General features: G+C 44.0%; 1 protein-coding gene across 2 annotated transcripts in view; it reads left to right on the top strand.

The window, feature by feature from the left end:
- The window catches only part of EVC2 (EvC ciliary complex subunit 2), a 226,967-nt gene that overhangs the window by 41,180 nt on the left and 165,950 nt on the right, over positions 1–19,837 (top strand). Inside the window, exons 5-6 of one of the 2 annotated variants that reach the window (XM_073574499.1) lie at positions 12,266–12,452; positions 19,276–19,385. In XM_073574499.1, coding sequence (XP_073430600.1) covers positions 12,266–12,452; positions 19,276–19,385 — 297 coding nt within the window. The remainder of the gene's footprint in view (positions 1–12,265; positions 12,453–19,275; positions 19,386–19,837) is intronic. The other variant, XM_073574500.1, reaches the window with a different exon arrangement.

The raw sequence follows: 19,837 nt of genomic DNA, 5'->3' as shown, positions 1-19,837 counted from the left end.
TTAAGCCGGGATTGTGACTGGCACAATGGAGATTTTAATTCCTAGGCTGAATTAGTTAGTTATAAGCTTTATATATTTTAGAGAAGGTTTATTTTCTAATTGTGTGCTTTGGCTCAGCGCTGAATAATCCTGCCTCTGCCGCTGGAGATGTCGTGACCCGTGGTAATAACTGATGGAAGCTGATGTGAATAGCAATATGTGCCCCTTTTTTTTTACATTTAAATGACAGATTTTAAACACAAAGTTTTCATCATGCAGAGTCTGACTTTTTTTTTAAAAAAAACCTTTTTATTACACTAGCCAAATTCCTAAGCCTGACGCTAGCCCTAACCATAGTTCGGGTTAAAAAAAGCGTTAAAGCAGCTCTTCATAATGAATGAAGACAGCATTGATCCGGTATTCTCTTTATTCATTACCCACTCTGTTTCTCATCTTGGTTGCTGCGCTCTGCATAGGCAGTGAGCGAAATAACATAGCTAACTTTAAGGGTTAATTCAAGAAGTCCGTCAAATCGGTCTGAGATCAGAGAGCTAATGCATGGATTGACCGCTGCTCTCCCGACCGGAGCGAGACATACTCACAAAATTACATGAAGCTGTCACACTCGGGCCTGGAGACCTGCAGCCGGCTTATGCATTAGCAGTCCGTGCTCGGACCGATTTGGATGGACACATGAATAAGTCCTTACTGAAAGCTAAGTTATCTAGGTCACTGCCTATGCGGAGCGCAGCTGCAAATTTCAAACTCATCTTGACTGCTGAGCTCTGCGTAGGCTGTGCAGGGCTGGGTCTCTCTATGCTACACTAAGAAGAAGCAGCACTTCCTCCACCAATCATTTGATCAGGAAATAAGGGGCAATTATAGGCTTGAAGGCTTCGACAGTTGGGGCTGGGACCCTCCTCACTACGTCACTGCTGTAATTTGGCGCCAAGACATTAGCAGCAGATCCTGTAAGTTGTGATGCTCTACATGTTCTGCCAGACAGTAGAAACTTTTAGGCTATGTGCAAACGCTGCAGATTCACCAGCGGATTTTTCCGCGCGGATCCGCAGGTTACAGCAATTTGTGATCCAGTAGTTTTTCTGTTGGCTCAGACCAGACAACCTCTCCTTCACTCCCACCATGTCAATCGATCATTGGTTGTCCTTCCTCGGACCACAATTGGTAGGTACTAACCACTAGATACTGGGAGCACTTCTGCCATTTTGGAGATGCTCTGACCCAGTCGTGTAGTTATCCCAATTTCGTCTTTGTCATAGTCCCCCAGATTCTTATTCTTTTTTTCTTGCTTCTGGTGTTTCAACTCCAAGAATTAATTGTTCACTTGCTGCCTATTACATCCCACCCTGGGCAGGGGCCATTGTAAGGGATGTTCACCATGATTGTTGCACCTAGAGTAGTGTAAGAAGTAAAAAAAAAAATCTTCCAAACTGGCACCTGTCCATACTATATCCCACCCCACCCCTTTTCTCTTACATCATCCTTGGCCCATTGAAAGGTAATTCCCAACATAGTAAGTCATCCCTATCCATACAATAGGGGATAACTTATCGATCACTGTAGATCCAGCTGATGGTACCCCCAGCAATCGGGGGGTTTCATCTCCATTCCATTCATTGTATTTCAGACTCTTGATAGTCAGTCTTTTGCGTCTAACCAGTAACAAAGTATACTACAGATACTGTAAGTCGGGTTATCTCAGTTAAGGGGGTTTTACACATAGCGATAACGCTAACAATATCGCTAAAGCATCACCGATTTGGTGACGCAGCAGCGATATCGCTATGTGTGATACCTCCGACCGGCTCCCCCGCTGTCCATCGCTGATCGCGCAGCTTCATTTCTCGTTGGGCGCTTCCTGCTGGGCTTCCTGCTGGCGCCGACGAGCGACGCGTGGACGCAGACGGAGGACGTCAGGATCGCTGCGTCTGAAAGGTAAGTAACGACCGCTGTATCGCTGCTGCATCGCTGGTGAGATCTGCCTGTTTGGCAGCTCACTAGCGACCATTTAGCGATGCACCAGCGATCCTGACCGGGTCGTATCGTTGTCGGGATCGCTGGTGCATCGCTAAATGTAAAGGGGCCTTTAGTCTCGCAGACTTAAGCTATGTGCACACGCTGCGGATTCTGCTGCGGATCCAATGCTGATTTGGCCTCTGCGGATCCGCAGTAGTTCTGCAGACAGTGTACAGTACCATGTAAGTCTATGGGATTTACATTCCGCTGTGCACATGCTGCGGTTTTTCCACTGCGGAAAAGCTGCGGTTTTGAATCCGCAGAAAGAATCGACACGTCAAATCTTTCTACTTATTCCGCTGCGGTTTGCCACCTATTCCATTGTCCAGGTGTCAAACCGCTGGGCAATCCGCAGGAAAATCGCAGGTCAAATCCGCGGGTGAATCCGCAGAGTGTGCACATAGCCTAACAATCAGGCAATTCATGCGTATATTATGTTATAGCCGCGACACATGCAGCCGCAGGGACTCGAATATATATTATAGCACGTGAGCATGGTCAGATAACACCTTATACCAGTACGATCACTCATCACTTCATTGTTACATATTTTTAAATAAATATAATGCAAAAAGAAAAAAAAAAATCATTCTGCATGGAGCCATCACTAGAGGGAGCTCACTGCAGATGGAATTGTACCGATAGTTTGGGATTCAATGACAGCTGTATCAATCTGGCTGCAGAAAAATGCTAGGATTGCACGACAGGAAGCAGTTAAATGGTTAAATGCTTCTCATCATCGGGCCCCCCCCATAGCAGATCTGTGTGTGCTGCCATTGTGCAGTAGCATACTCACATTTCTTGATGGCAATGTGGGGTCCATTAATTGGATGCAAAATCTCATAAAGATGAGCTTTCACATCAATAATTGTCCCATTTATATATATTGCCTTTTCTGGTGAAAGTGACCTTTAAAGGCTCATAAACATATTACCGTGTATCAGCATATATTTGTAGGAGATTACAGAAAGCTCTGGATCAGTGTCACCAGGTTTTTACTATCGCATCTGAGACAAGTATAATGTAGGGACAGAAACCCTGATTCCAGCGATGTATCACTTAATGGGCTGCTTGCTATAGATTTGATAAAATCACAGTTTTCTCTGCTGTAGATCGACCAGTTCACTGAATGCTGAGGTCTGTATAACCCCGCCCACACCACTGATTGGCTGCTTTCTATGCACTCTATGTATAAAAACTGCCATTCATTGGTGGGGGTGGAGTTTGACTTCCTGGCAGCAGGTTTATTATTCCTCTAGTGACACATTTTTGCTGATAAAACACTGATTTCATCCAAAACTAGAGCAAACAGCCTAGTAAGTGATACATCGCTAGAATCAGATTACATAATGCCTACATAATGCTGCTCTCAGATTAGGTAGCAAAAACCTGGTAACAGATTCCCTTTAAAGCCAGATTGACCTACAGGCAAATTAGAACCTGCTGAAAGGGATGTCTAAGATATTTATAGCATATCCATATTCGTTTGCACCCATTTTGAGAGTAGAATCATAGAATCGTAGAGTTGGAAGGGACCTCCTGGGCCATCTGGTCCAACCCCCTGCTCAAAGCAGGATTCACTAAATCATCCCAGACAGATGTCTGTCCAGCCTCTGTTTGAAGACTACTATTGAAGGAGAACTCACCACTTCTCGTGGCAGCCTGTTCCACTCATTGATCACTCTGTCAAAAAGTTTTTTTTAATATCTACTCTGTGTCTCTTCCCATTCAGTTTCATCCCATTGCTTCTAGTCTTTCCTTGTGCAAATGAGAATAAAGATGATCCTTCTGCAATGTGACAGCCCTTGAGATATTTGTAGACAGTTATTAAGTCTCCTCTCAGTCTTCTCTTTTTCAGGCTAAACATTCCCAAATCCTGCAACATTTCCTCATAAGGCAGGGTTTGCAGACCGGTCACCATTCTGGTCGCTCTTTTCTGAACTTGCTCCAGTTTGTTCATGTCTTTTTTAAAATGTGGCGCCCAAAACTGGACGCAGTATTCCAGATGAGGTCTGACCAAAGAGGAGTAGAGGGCAATAATGACTTCACGTGATCTAGACTGTATGCTTCTGTTAATACATCCTAGAATTGCATTTGCTTTTTTTGCTGCTGCATCACACTGTTGACTCATATTCAGTATGTGATCTATTAGTATACCCAAGTCTTTTTCGCATGTGCTGTTGCTTAGCCCTATTCCTCCCATTATGTATATCCTTTTTTTATATTTATTGCCCAGATGTAGTACTTTGCATTTTTCCCTGTTAAAAACCATTCTGTTAGTTGCTGCCCACTGCTCCAGTTTATTTATATATTTTTGAATCCTCTCTCTCTCTTCTCTAGTATTAGCTATCCCTCCTAGCTTTGTGTCATCAGCAAATTTAATCAGTTTACCCTCAATTCCTTCATCTAAATCGTTGATAAAGATGTTGAACAATACAGGGCCCAGGACCTAGCCCTGTGGTACCCCACTTGAGACATTCTTCCAACTGGATGTGCAGCCATTTATGACCACTCTTTGGGTCTGATCACTAAGCCAGTTATGAATCCACCTAACAGTTGCCTTGTCCATTCCATACTTAGTCATTTTTTCAATAAGGATTGTGTGAGATAATTTGTCAAATGCTTTGCTGAAGTCAAGATATACTATATCTACAGCATTTCCCTGATCCACCCAATCAGTGATTCCGTCACAGAAGGAAATTAAGTTAGTCTGACATGACTTATTAGTTACAAACCCATGCTGACTCTGTTTAATCACTTCATTCTTATCCAGGTACTGAAATAAATGTTGTTTAATAATTTGTTCAAATATCTTTCCTGGTATAGAAGTCAGACTCACCGGCCTATAGTTGCCTGGGTCCACCTTCTTCCCCTTTTTGAAGATAGGAACAACATTTGCTCTTCTCCAGTCTTCTGGGACTTCTCCTGTTCTCCACGAATTTTCAAAGATTATAGAGAGCGGTTCAAAAATTTCTTCTGCTATCTCCTTCAATACTCTGGGGTGTAATTCATCTGGACCTGGAGACTTGAATTCATTTAGGTTAGCTAAGTGTTTCCTCACTATATTTCTGTTTATAGATATCCTGGATTCTTCTATTCCTTTAATAGGACAGTGAAGAATAGTTGATGTTACATTTCCTTTCTGAGAGAAAACAGATGCAAAATAGGAATATAAAAGTTCGGCCTTCTCAACATCCTGTCTTACCATTTCATCATTTTCATCCTGTAAAAATCCTATAGCATCTTTGACTTTTGTTTTACTTTTGACATATCCCAAAAATCCTTTATTATTGTTTTTGACGTCTCTTGCAAGCCTCAATTCATTGTCAGCTTTAGATAATCTCATTCGTGCCATGCAGGTTCTGCAGACAGCATTATATACTTTTTTAGATATGCCTCCCTCTTTCCATTTTATAAACATTTCGTTCTTCCTTTTTAGCATGTGCTTAAGTTCTGTGTTCATCCATCCTGGTTTCCTTAAATGCTTCCTATTCTTCCCTCTTTTCGGAATTGTTAACAATTGTGCTTTGAGAATTTCATTTTTCAAGATTTCCCATCCTTCCTGGACATTTTTGTCCTTAAGGATATCCAGCCATTAGATCCCTCCAATTCTCTTTCTGAATCCCTTAAAATCTGCATTTCTGAAATCTAACCTTGACGTCTGAGTCTTCACAGGTCTTCCGCCTCTAGTTATCCAAAATTCTAAAATAGCATGGTCGCTACCTCCTAGGGTCCCAGCCACTTTTACCTTCTCAACCATTTCCTCCCTGTTTATAAGGATTAGATCCAAGGTAGCAGATCCCCTTGTTTTCTCCCCTACCTTTTGGAAGATAAAGTTGTCAGCAAGAGAGGATAAGAATTTCCTTGACCTGTTAGTTTTGCCTGAGAGAGATTCCCAACAAATGTCTGGATAGTTGAAATCTCCCATGACAACTATGTCATATTTTTTGGAGAACTTGGCCATTTGATGCATAAAGAGTTCATCCATATCTTCAGCTTGCACAGGCGGCCTGTAGTAAATGCCTACAATGGTGTCCTTTCCATTGTTCTGTCCTTGTATTTTTACCCAAAGAGTTTCCACAGAACTCCCAGTCTCTGAAGCTTCAATCTCTGTGCAGATATACGCGTTTCTAACGTACAATGCAACACCTCCTCCTCATTTATCAAGTCTGTTTCTAGTAAATAAGTTGTTTCCTTCTAGCCTTGTATTTGTGACGGACTCAGCTCCTGCTGAGCCCATTTTTGAGTGGACCCTCTGGGTCGTGGCACCCACCCACCGAGGACGAGCTGACCTTGTGAGAATCCACCCCCTATACAGGGAGTGTCAGGGGCAAGACCAAGGGGGTGAGCCACCACGACTGCTGGGACCAGACGGCCGGCTCAGGGGACACTAGACGAGTGTCTGACGACAAGGACGAGACTAGACGTAGGTGCAAGGTATCTTCATTAGAATAACACAAGATCACATACAGAGAAAACAAGCAAAACGTGCAAGGTGCGCGCGTGGGCACGCCAAGGTCCATAACATGGTACGTGCCAGATGGCACGCCTAGGCACAGGTAATGGCATGATGGCATCGGACTCCGGACTGCTGGCAAACCGACAGGGTCCAGGGATCAGGCTGCGGACGTCAGCTCCGGACATCAGGCCGTAGTCATCTGGTTCCGGACCTCTGGCAACGGTCGGCAGGTTCCGGGCATCCGGCAGGCAAACCAGGGTTCAGGCAAGGAGGCACGACAGATATCCAAGCAGGGTGCGTGTTTAGGGAACACGCCAAGGTCCAAGGCTAGGTGCGTGTGTAGGGGACACACCAGGGTTCAAAGCGAGGTGCGTGTGTAGGGGATACACCAAGGTTCGCAAACGAGACAGGGTGCGTGTGTAGCCACGCCAAAGCATAGAATAAGACAGAGTGCGTGTAGAGACACGCCAAGGCACAAGGTACAAGACAGAGTGCGTGTAGAGACACGCCAAGGTACAAGACAGAGTGCGTGTAGAGACACGCCAAGGCACAAGACAGGGTGCGTGTAGAGACACGCCAGGGTTCAGAGCAGGGCTGCGTGCTAGGAGCTACGCAGGGACGCACACCTCACTGGCCAATGCACACGGCTGTAATGCCAGCACGAGGCACGACTAAGGCACAGGAGGGGGCAAAGGAACCTTCGTGCTAGGAGCCACGCCAGGTTCAGGGCAGGGTGCGTGCTAGTAGCCACGCCAGGGTTCAAGGCAGGGTGCGTGCTAGGAGCCACGCCAGGGCACAAGGAAGGGCTGCGTGCTAGGAGCCACGCAGGGGGCACGCCACACTGGCCAGTACACACGGCTGTACACAAACACGTGGCACTTACCACGGCACAGGAGACGGCCAAGGGGAACCCACGCCGGGGTTCAATGCAAGGACAAGGCAGGGAACAAGGCAAGGAATACAGGCAGAAACAGAGCCAGGTCAGAGAGAGGACAGAGTCTAGCAGCGGAGCGTAGGCAGAAGCCCAGAGCCGGGCCAAGGGAAGACCTTGGGACTAGACAAAGAAACGAGCACTAAGGAGAGGAGAAATGGTGCGTGTGCCAGGGAGCACTACAGAGCACCATAGGAGAGAGCGAGGCAGAGCAAGCAAAGACTGAGACCATAGGGAGGAACACAAAGCAAGGAATAGCAAGGCAGAGAACACAGGGAGGACTACAAGTCAAAGCATAGCAAAAGCAAGACATGGCAAAACAGGCGAGGCAGAGAACAAAGGAAGGACTACAAGTCAAAGCATAGCTAAGGCGAGACATAGCAAAACAGACTAAGACAAAGAACAGCAGAAGGACTACAAGGCAAAGCAAGGCAAAGACAAACATGGCACGAGAGACAACACAAGACATGGCACAAGACAAGAGGCGAAATACGAGCACGGAGCGTGTGCAGAGACGCACTACAGAGCAAAGTGCAAGGGCACAGAATAGAGGGAGCAACCCCACAGACACAGAGCCTTGCAGGGAAGCAACACAATAATCACGCCCTGAGCATAGGAAGAGGCGGCCTGATATAGGGCATAGCACCTCCTCCTCCAGGTCAGGACCAGGGGAGAACTTCCGGATTCTAGACATGACGAGATGATAGCAGAACCAGACAGTGCAGGATCTTAGGAAACGTCACATGATCAGGGTTTCAGACATGACGAGATGATCACCGAACCAACCAGTGCAGGATCCTAGGAAGAACACTTGATCCGGGATTCTAGACATGACGAGATGATTGCAGAACCAGACAGTGCAGGATCTTAAGAAACATCACATGATCAAGGACTCCAGACATGACGAGAAGATCACAGAAGGCAGAGCAGAAACGCAGGGATCCTGCAGCTCAGACATGAGGTGAGTCTGCACACAGCTCTAGCGAACATGCAGGACAGCAGACAAAACATGCGCATGCACATCGCTCCAGGAGTTCTTGAGACAAACAGACATGGCAGACGTGACAGTATTCCAATCATGTGTATTGTCCCACCAAGGTTCTGTGATTCCAATGACATCATATTTCTTTCCCTGTGTTAGTAGTTCCAATTCTCCTTGTTTGTTGCCCATGCTTTGTGCATTAGTATAGAAACATTTTAGTTTGTGATTGGTTTCTGTTACGCCAATATTTTTATTATTTAGATTCTTTTGTCTTTGTTCTTCCTTTCCACTTCTAATAGCAGAGTTCTCAATAGCATTTGTCAGGTGTATGGCTTTTTCTGGCCTTTTGCTTCCCTTCCCGCATTGTAGGGTCCATCTCTTGTCTTCGGGAGTGACAAAAGGTGACTGCGGGTGTGCATCTCCTTATATTCACTTCTCTTGGAGTTACAAAAATACCAAATGCCATAAGTATCTGAGATTCAGGTTTCACCTCCAAGACCCATCTATCCCTACATACCGGTCTCATGCGCTCTGTCCCTCAAAATTTGGGGTGGCAGATTAGACACACAGAGCCAGCCCACATGTTTGCATGCCATAGGCTCGGTGGGAAAGGGTTACTAGGTGCTTGTATGTTCCCATGTTGGGCTGTGTACACACTTGGCATGGCTTCATTATCACATCCCGTAGATTCTTCTCCGTCGTTACCTACCCACTGCCTGTAGCCATTTTTCTGTTGATTGCAATTCTCTGTTAATTTGTCTCTGTCATTGTTGCTCTGGATGCATCCGAGCACCTTCCACTGATTAAACCTTCATTATGCAGGAGACCATTGGTGTTTACAAGGTATTTTTAGCTCCGGTATCAGTCTCTCGCCCGCTGTTTTCCTCTTTCATACTCTTTTATATTCCGCTTTCGGTTTTCACACCTGCATTTTTTCCCAATTAACCACAAAGTGAAAAACTTTCAATGATAAATTGGGACAAAAATTCTGCACTTTCCAGTCTTGTTCTTCTCAAGGTTGTAGCAAAGTGTGAGCTATGTATTTGGTAATAGCCTGAAAAACAATTACCTGCAACCATAATTTCAAAAGAGGTGGGACACTATGTAAAATGTTATTGACAGGTCGGTGACCTCTAACCAGGAACAGACTGGGACTAACATTCATCCCTGGCATTTGTGGGCACGCAGGCCGCCGATCCCCAGATGATGATACCCATTACTAATATTAGTAATGCCCCACAGCCCCCATATAGTATGATATACCTCATAACCACACCATACAGTATGATGTCTCCCATAAGCACCCCAAACAGTATGATGTCTCCTATAAGCACCCCAAACAGTATGATGTCTCCTATGAGCACCCCAAACAGTATGATGTCTCCCATAACCACCCCAAACAGTATGATGTCTTCCATAAGCACCCCATACAGTATGATGTCTCCCATAAACACCCCAAATAGTATGATGTCTCCCATAAGCACCCCATACAGTATGTCTCCTATAACCACCCCATACAGTATGTCTCCCATAACCACCCCATACAGTATGATGTCTCCCATAACCACCCCATACTGTATGATGTCTCCCATAAGCACCCCATACTGTATGATGTCTCCCATAAGCACCACATACTGTATGATGTCTCCCATAACCACCCCATACAGTATGATGTCTCCCATAACCACCCCATACTGTATGATGTCTCCCATAACCACCACATACAGTATGATGTCTCCCATAACCACCCCATACAGTATGATGTCTCCCATAACCACCCCATACAGTATGATGTCTCCCATAACCACCCCATACTGTATGATGTCTCCCATAACCATCCCATACAGTATGATGTCTCCCATAACCACCCCATACAGTATGATGTCTCCCATAACCACCCCATACTGTATGATGTCTCCCATAACCACCCCATACAGTATGATGTCTCCCATAACCACCCCATACTGTATGATGTCTCCCATAACCACCCCATGCTGTATGATGTCTCCCATAACCACCCCATACAGTATGATGTCTCCCATAACCACCCCATACAGTATGATGTCTCCCATAACCACCCCATACTGTATGATGTCTCCCATAACCACCCCATACAGTATGATGTCTCCCATAACCACCCCATACAGTATGATGTCTCCCATAACCACCCCATACAAAATGAAGGTCAGCACAGCCTGTGACATAATATAATGCACCCCATAGATGTGCACACAGTATATTATCCACCACAGCCACACTAAACACTATGAAGATTTCCCACAGTCCCAATACAGTATGATGGTCCACATAAAGACCCCTAAATAGGATGATGCTACCCCCAACCGCCTCCCATGCAGTATGATGCTCCATGTATATAGTGTGATGGTCCCCCCAAAAGCCCCCATATAGTATGATGATATGCCCAACAGCCCCTTATATAATATGATGGTCCCCTCAACAGTACCTTATACAGTATAATGGTCCCCCAGACAGCACCCTATTTAGTATGATGATCCACCACAGCACCCCCAAAATTAAAAAATTGTTATACTCACCTAATCTAGATACGTCATCCTCCACAACCTTGGTCTCCACTTCTATTTGATCTGTCAGTGGATGGCGGCAGCGCAATTCATTGCAATCACCTCACTGTCGACGTCCCCTGTGTGCGCCGGCCTCTGGACGGCTGAACATGGGAGGGAAGTCTGCGGGGTAAGACAGAGGCTGTGTCTCTGTATTCTTACACAACTGTCAATAGTATTGGTGTCTTGAGGACGATTATACTGTTAACAGAGTAGCAGTCAAGCAGTCAAGTTGGACAACGGCTGGACTGGTCTTTCTGACATTTGCCAGCATTGCCAGATGGCCAGTCCTACCCTGCTTCTGACCATGTTTGCTTCTGAGAGACTCTGCCTCTCTAACATGCTCTTTTTTAGACACGGTTATATGACTTGAAAATTGAGCCTCCAGTTGTTTTCCATTAGTACCGCTTTCTTTTCCAGTTTTTTATTAACCCAGTCCCAACTTTTTTGAGATGTGTTGCCGCCATCGATTCCTGACTTTGAGTTAATTTTTTCAAATGAAATAGAAAAACTTCTGATGTGTCCTGTTGTGAATAAAATATGGCTATAAAACATTTCCAATTCATTGGATTTTTGTTTTCTGTATATTATACTCAGCGTCTCAATCTTTTTTTTGTCTTTTGGATTGGAGTTGTATTATATTTTTATTATTGGGATTGGGCCCTATGATGCTATTCCTGGCCCTCATTCCACACTGGTTGCCTGCATTTCTGACTAATTGTCATGCTCTCAGTGTTAGAGATTGCAGCAGGGCATGGGAGTGAAATACACATAAATCTCCACATCATGGAGAGGGGAGAAAGTATTTCAGGGAGGGCAGAAAAAACAAACATAAAAGGAGGAAAGGATATAAAGAGCAAACAAATGCAGGATATAACTTGTATTTATACATGAACTATTGAAGAGAGCAGCACCCTGGATGCGCACATAGCTCATATCCAGTCTGTATTACAGAGAGTAACATTCCCAGAAGAGTAAATCTGAAATGTAGATCAATTTGCAAATCATGGGGTTTGAAAAAAAATAAAGGAATTAAGATGGTAGATTAAAACTTGGTGCTATTTTATTAACTAAAGGAGGCCACTACCGTTTGTAAAAATCATTTTCTATCTCAAAGGTGTCCCTAGCCTTTAAAGGGGTGGCTCCAACTCCCAATCGAAACAATCAGTTGATCGCTTTGAAACGAGTCCTTCAGATTAGCATCTGCTCATAGATGTCCAGAGTGGGTCATATAGACAAGGAACCGGATAGCATGAGGGTTGTCCGCTCACAGTATATTTCCACCTTTATTACAGGTAAAGGACCATCAGACAGCCTACATTGTGCTGATCACTAACAACACCGGATTGTCCTCCTCTGCAATGAACATGACTAATATTACCCTGCAGGACAACATCACTGGCGTGCTTGTAGAAGAAAGCAGTCCTGACCTAAGCAGCTCCGTTAACGGGATTCAGATCTACCGAAAAGATTCTCTAAGAGGTGACGGCCCTATCTGTAATACTAAAAAAAAGCGATAAGACGTCAGCGCTGGGCTTTCACTGTACGATGTGCGACAGCCGCTGACGCCGAGTGTGGGAAGCCAAATAAAAGATTCATTTATTTCATGGTCACAGCAAAACTTTTTCATGAATGCGAGTATCTCCAGCGTGTCACTATGTGAAAAAAAATCCTCAATTTATAGAAAGGCAGAGAGTACGTGGGATACAAGCGTAATCACACCACTTTGTTCTTCATCCATTCATTGCAGTGATTGCAGCTTGTGGATCGCGGTTTAGGGAATGACAGAAAATTCCGAGAATATTCCTGCAGTGGGAAGGTGTGAAGCAGAGAAATCGCAAGAGAGGAGACCATACATTACCATCCTTTAGTTATGTGTTCTAAGATTAAAGCAGCTGCATTTACAGGGAATGTAACGGCCTTCCTGATCAAATCCATTTTTCATTTGTACCTTTCAAAAATCTCTGCAATGTTAATGTATCTAGGGTCTCCGAGAGCAATGATACATTTAGACCCTCATGCACATTCAGGTTCTTCATGGCTTTGAAGTATTGAGTATTGCATACGCCATATACTGCCATATGGTGAGTTTTTATATCTGCAATACTTGAATAGCATGAAATCATGGATATAGATTATTGTGGGTGCCGGTACTTTGTTGCAGCTTTAATACAACTGTGGATGAGCTTTAAAGAGTATCTGTCAGCAGTGCCCAGTTTTTGTCCTTTTTCACCTGCTCCTCTATTCTCCTGTATTCTGTTTTTTCTAAAAAAAAAAAAAAAGTCCACCATATGTTTCCAGGCACCTGGGCCTTTTTATTTGGCGTTGGTGCTAATTTTTATGGTCATTACTAAGAGGACGGTGCTCATAGTGCTCTCTGGGGGCGTGTGTTAAGGCTCCTCTGCATTATTACCCCTTGACCATAAAAAAACATGAAAATTGATACAAAGGTTCATATCTCTGGAACTGTTTGACAGATTTTGTTTTTTAAATGGAATAGACGGGAGCAGCGGAGAGCAGTTTGTTGAGAGTTTTTTCATAGTTTGTTGAGAGTTTCTTCAGAGTTTGTTGAGAGTTTCTTGAGGGTGTGTTGAGAGTTTCTTCACAGTTTTTTGAGAGTTTCTTCATAGTTTGTTGAGAGTTTCTTAAGAGTTTGTTGAGAGTTTCTTTACAGTTTTTTGAGAATTTCTTGAGAGTTTCTTCATAGTTTGTTGAGAGTTTCTTCATAGTTTGTTGAGAGTTTCTTCAGAGTTTGTGAGAGTTTCTTTACAGTTTTTTGAGAGTTTCTTGAGAGTTTCTTCATAGTTTGTTGAGACGTTCTTCAGAGTTTGTTGAGAGTTTATTCAGAGTTTGTTGAGAGTTTCTTTATAGTTTTTTGAGAGTTTCTTGAGAGTTTCTTTAAAGTTTGTTGAGAGTTTCTTCAGAGTTTGCTGAGAGTTTCTTCAGAGTTTGTTGAGAGTTTCTTTACAGTTTTTTTAGAGTTTCTTGAGAGTTTCTTCATAGTTTGAGGAGAGTTTCTTTAGAGTTTGTTGAGAGTTTCTTCAGAGATTGTTGAGAGTTTCTTTAGAGTTTGTTTAGTTTCTTTAGAGTTTGTTGAGTTTCTTTAGAGTTTGTTGAAAGTTTCTTTAGAGTTTGTTGAAAGTTTCTTTAGAGTTTGTTGAGAAAATTGTTCAGAAATTGCTCAGAGTGTCAGTTTTTCTCGTGAGTGGAAATGAAAATTTTTTTACCCCAACTTCTCCTTTCTGACAGTCTGTGAAAATCAAATCAGACAACACTCAGATGACATTCGAAGGCTGTCCAATTTTTTTTTTCATGGATACATAGACTTGCATTGCCGAATTTAATCTGACGCTCGGAACAAAATCAAACATGTCACCACGATTTTGTGTGGACCACTGAGTCCATGAAAAGTCACGGGTTTGTGAATGGCCCCTAGACTCTCATAGGTACGAGTGCTTGTCATGAAAACCACAGATGGCAATCATACAAGAGCAACAGACATCTAAATGAACATTTATACAGAAGAAAAGGGCTTACTCATTTACCTCATCAGTCCTCTGTTACGCATTTTCAAGGTCCAAAAGCAAAATCTCCAACAGGGACTGAAACTATATTCTTTCACAGTGTGGGTCTTCATATATGGGCCAAAGGGACCTTTTAGGGGCTTACCTTGGCTTCAGTCCCCAAAGCAACTGAAACCCATAGCTAGGGGGAGCATTTATGCAGGGGGCATTTATGCACATGTAATCGAAGTACATGTATCAAAGTACTACTGGAAGTTATAACATGGCAGTTAGACAGGGCAGGAGACAGGTAAGACATTTATATACATCTACTCCCTGTACATTTGGAGTACATCAAATATATACCATATGCATATGTGTAATTTATATCCTGGCCGCTGCATTCACACACATCCACCACCCTGGCATTAACTCTCTACACTCCATTCATATTGTTCCCTCGCTCCTTTCCTCTCCTATGTATAGCACTCACGCTGTTTTCACATTGTTCAATTGCACAGATCCAGTCAGTCCCACCATTCAACATAAGAGACACTCTCACAAATCACTTAACCATCTGCTCGCTCTATCTATCCTCCTTCTCCTAGTCGCAGGAGACATTGCTCCCAACCCTGGTCCCCCATGTTATGGAAAGTCAAACCCCCCGACTGCTACACTCAGAAACCCCTCTAATCTTATTAATATTCCCTGCATGCCATCTGTCTCTCTTAATTGTGCACTTTGGAATTCTCGCTCAGTGTGTAACAAACTCTCCTTCATCCATGACTTCTTCCTTTCTAATTCTCTTAACCTCCTGGCTCTTACTGAAACCTGAATCCAGCAGTCAGACACTACCGCTGCTGCTGCTCTTTCATACGGGGGGCTTCTCTCATACCCCAAGATCAGACAATAGAGCAGGTGGAGGCGTTGGTCTGCTCCTATCACCAAAATGTACATTTCAGGTTATCCCTCAACTACCCTCACTAGTCTTCCCTTCTTTTGAGGTCCATGCTGTCAGACTCTACACCCCCTTCTCCATGCGAGTGGCAGTGGTATATCGTCCTCCCGGCCCCTCCCATCAGTTCCTGGATCATTTCGCAACTTGGCTTCCACATTTTCTCTCCTGTGACATCCCTACCCTCATCGTGGGAGATTTCAACATCCCCATTGCTCTTCCCCTCTCACCATCTGCCACTCACCTTTTATCTATAACCTCCTCATTTGGCCTTTCGCAGATTACTAATTCTCCAACGCATGAAGACGGAAACCCCCTCGACTTGGTCTTCTCTCGGCTTTGTGCAGTGGATGATTTTGCAAACTCCCCTCTCCCGCTATCTGACCACAATCTTCTTTCATTCTCTATCAAGAACTGCCAGGCTGCTCAGGTCACCCCCACTGTCCAGACTTATAGAAACATACAGGCCATTAACACCCAGAAACTTATGAATAACTTGCAGTCTTGATTGGCCCCTATCTCCTCCCTCTCATGTCCTGATTCTGCATTGAAGCATTACAATGAAACACTTCAAAGTGCCCTGGATGAATTTGCACCCCCTATAAATAGAACACCACAACGCAGATGGCGACAACCCTGGCACACGGTGCAAACACGTTTCCTGCAGCGGTGCTCAAGGTTCGCTGAATGTCTGTGGAGAAAATCCAATCTACCCGAAGATTTCATCCAAGTTTATGCTAAGAACATACAACACTGCCCTTCACCTCTCCAAACAAGCCTATTTCAACACCCTCATCACCTCACTGTCCAATAACCTGAAACGTCTCTTTGACACTTTTCATTCTCTACTCAACCCAAGAGTACAGGCCCCAACCACGGAGCTCCGAGCTGACGGTCTGGCCAATTACTTTAAAGAAAAAAATGACCAGATTCAACAGGAAATTATCTCCCAATCACCTCATACCATGCACTGTCCTCCCTCCCCCACTGCATCTAGCTCACTCTCTGATTTTGAACCAGTCACAGAAGAAGAAGTAAGCAGGCTCCTTGCATCTTCTCGCCCAACCACTTGCACCAGTGACCCATTTCCGTCACATCTCCTCCAGGCCCTTTCCCTGCTGTCACCCCTCACCTAACTAAAATATTTAACCTCTCTCTCTCTTCTGGTATTTTTCCCTCCTCATTTAAGCATGCCATCATACATCCACTGCTTAAAAAACTATCCCTCGACCAAAACTGTGCCGCTAACTATAGACCTGTCTCTAATCTTCCCTTCATCTCTAAACTCCTGGAACGCCTGGTCCACTCCCGTCTTATCTGCTATCTCTCAGAAAACTCTCTTCTCGACCCTCTCCAATCCGGTTTCCGCTCTTTATACTCTACTGAAACTGCCCTCACTAAAGTCTCTAATGATCTACTAACAGCTAAATCAAATGGTCATTACTCCATGCTAATTCTCTTGGATCTCTCTGCAGCATTCGACACTGTGGATCATCAGCTCCTCCTCACTATGCTCCGTTCCATTGGCCTCAAGGACACCGTTCTCTCATGGTTCTCCTCCTATCTCTCCAACCGCTCCTTTACTGTATCTTTTGCCGGTTCCTCCTCCTCTCACCTTCCCCTTACTGTTGGGGTCCCTCAAGGATCGGTTCTAGGCCCCCTCCTCTTCTCCTTGTACACTGCCCCTGTTGGTCAAGCAATCAGTAGATTTGGTTTCCAGTACCATCTCTATGCTGATGACACCCAATTATACGCTTCTCCTGACATCACGCCAGCCTTTCTAGAAAACACCGGCGATTGTCTAAACACTGTGTCTAATATCATGTCCTCACTATATCTGAAACTGAACCTGTCAAAGACTGAACTCCTTGTGTTTCCTCCCGTTACTAATGTACCTATACCCGACATTGCCATTTCTGTGTGTGGTTCCATTATTACTCCCCAGCAACAGGCCCGCTGTCTTGGGGTCATACTTGATTCCGAGATTTCCTTTGCCCCCCACATTCGATCACTGGCTCGCTCTTGTCATCTGCACCTCAAAAACATTTCTAGAATTCGACCTTTTCTTACTTTTGACTCTGCAAAAACTCTTACTGTTTCTCTTATTCATTCTCGTCTCGACTATTGTAACTCTCTTCTAATCGGTCTCCCTCTTACCAAACTCTCCCCCCTCCAATCTGTCTTGAATGCTGCAGCCAGGATCATATTCCTCACCAATCGTTACACCGATGCCTCTACCTTGTGCCCGTCATTACACTGGCTACCCATCCACTCCAGAATTCAGTATAAACTTATTACCCTCACCCACAAAGCCCTCCATAGCTCAGCACCACCCTACATCTCCTCCCTTGTTTCAGTATACCACCCTACCTGCGCCCTCTGTTCTGCTGATGACCTGAGGTTAGCATCCTCAATAGTCAGAACCTCTCACTCCTGTCTCCAAGACTTTACACGTGCCTCGCCAATTCTTTGGAATGCACTTCCCAGGTCAATACGATTAGTCCCCAATCCCCACAATTTTAAGCGTGCCCTGAAAACGCATTTATTCAGACTGGCCTATCGCCTCAACACATTAACCTAATCTATCCCTGTGTGGCACAGCCAAAAGTTTTACCATCACCAAATTTCCTGCATCATGTTCCCACATGCTTTATGCATCCATTAGCCCTCTATGTTTGTATTGTTACACACTTAACATTATGGCTGGTCCATACAATCAGGGCAATTGTTACCACCCACCTTTCATGTCTACCTCTTTCTTCATTGACCGTAAGCTTGCGAGCAGGGCCCTCATTCCTCTTGGTATTTGTTATAATCTACTGTATGTGATTATTGTTATGCTGTATTGTCTATTGTCTGTACAAATCCCCTCTGAAATTTAAAGTGCTGCGGAATATGTCGGCGCTATAGAAATAAAATTTATTATTATTATTATTATTATAAACCCCTTGTACTTAGAATAGGTATGGCCCTGCATCTTTGTACACCAGGTCCTGGTAGAGGCAGATTGCCTGCCAGTTTTAGGCTGGGGTCACACGAGTGTATATTTTCTAATGTCAGACAATCAGATTGATTATGCTAATGACACTTGGCTCAAAGTCTGCCAGAGATTGAACAGAGTTTCAGTTTACCTTGATCCGATTTTCTTGCATGAAAAAATCGCAGCACTGGTGCAGAGTAGACGGAGAACTTAATTTCTTCATCTTCCCGTTGTCTGTGTCTGCATGATTGGGACTGCACACGGATGATATCTGATTGCACTCCAATATTTTGCATGCACCCATAGACTTGAATGGATGCTTGTCATCAGATTTGTGGAGCCACTCGCACCATGCTGCGAATTTTTTTTTCTCATGCTGAATTGGGCCGAGTGCTCTCCAATAAACCAACCCTGCGATACATGCTCCCTTTAAGAAACAAAAAGCCTTAAATAAAAAAACGCCCATGTCTTTGGAACTGTATGTCGGATTTTTTTTTTTTAAATTAAAACTTTAATACTCAGGGGAGCGGCGGGAACAAAATAAAAACAAGAACTACCACTTTTGATCTGACGACAGGTCCACTTCAAAGTATGAAAAAAAAAATTGAAACCGCTTTAGAATGTATGTTCCTAAGAATGGGACCAATGAAAATGTCAACTCATCCTGTAAAAAAACAAGCCATACAAAAACATGGTGGTAACCTTCATGGCTAGAAAGCAGACATTATATTCTGGATAAATAGACTTGGAGTCTGAATGGGGCACGGGCGAAGGACTCCAAATGTCATCTGAGTATAAAAATGGAGAGAAAGGAAGATTTCATGCGCCTTTCTGAAGAATTTTATGATTTGTATTTTCATATTACAGCCGGCGAGTCCTTCCAAGTATCATACACAGCTACACTAAACACAAAAGAGGCCACGGCCGGGCTGATGCGCTCCCTTCCTGCTGTGATAACCTTTCAGAACTCTTCAGAGGTAAACTTAACCAAACATGTCTTTCTTCCACAGCAGAAGAAATCTTTAGAAAAACAATCAATGTCTTAAAAGAACTCATGGATTTTTCAGTGGGTACGGAAAGTATTCAGACCCCTTTAAATTTTTCACTCTTTGTTTCATTGCAGCCATTTGGTAAATTCACAAAAGTTCATTTTTTCTCATTAATGTACGCTCTGCTCCCCATCTTGACTGAAAAAAACAAATGTAGACATTTTTGCAAATTTATTAAAAAGAAAAAACTGAAATGTCACATGATCATAACTATTCAGACCCTTTGATCAGACTCTCATATTTAAGTCACATGATGTCTATTTCCTTGTGATCCTCCTTGAGATGGTTCTACTCCTTAATTGGGGTCCAGCTGTGTTTAATTAAACTGATAGGACCTGATTTGTAAAGGTGCACACCTGTCTATACAAGACCTCACAGCT

The sequence above is a fragment of the Dendrobates tinctorius genome, unplaced genomic scaffold, assembly GCF_039654945.1.
Source record: "Dendrobates tinctorius isolate UK_male_01 unplaced genomic scaffold, ASM3965494v1 ptg000039l, whole genome shotgun sequence".
Lineage (NCBI taxonomy): Eukaryota > Metazoa > Chordata > Amphibia > Anura > Dendrobatidae > Dendrobates > Dendrobates tinctorius.
The sequence above is the reverse complement of the archived record's forward strand: the minus strand, read 5'-3'. Positions and strand labels throughout refer to the sequence as shown.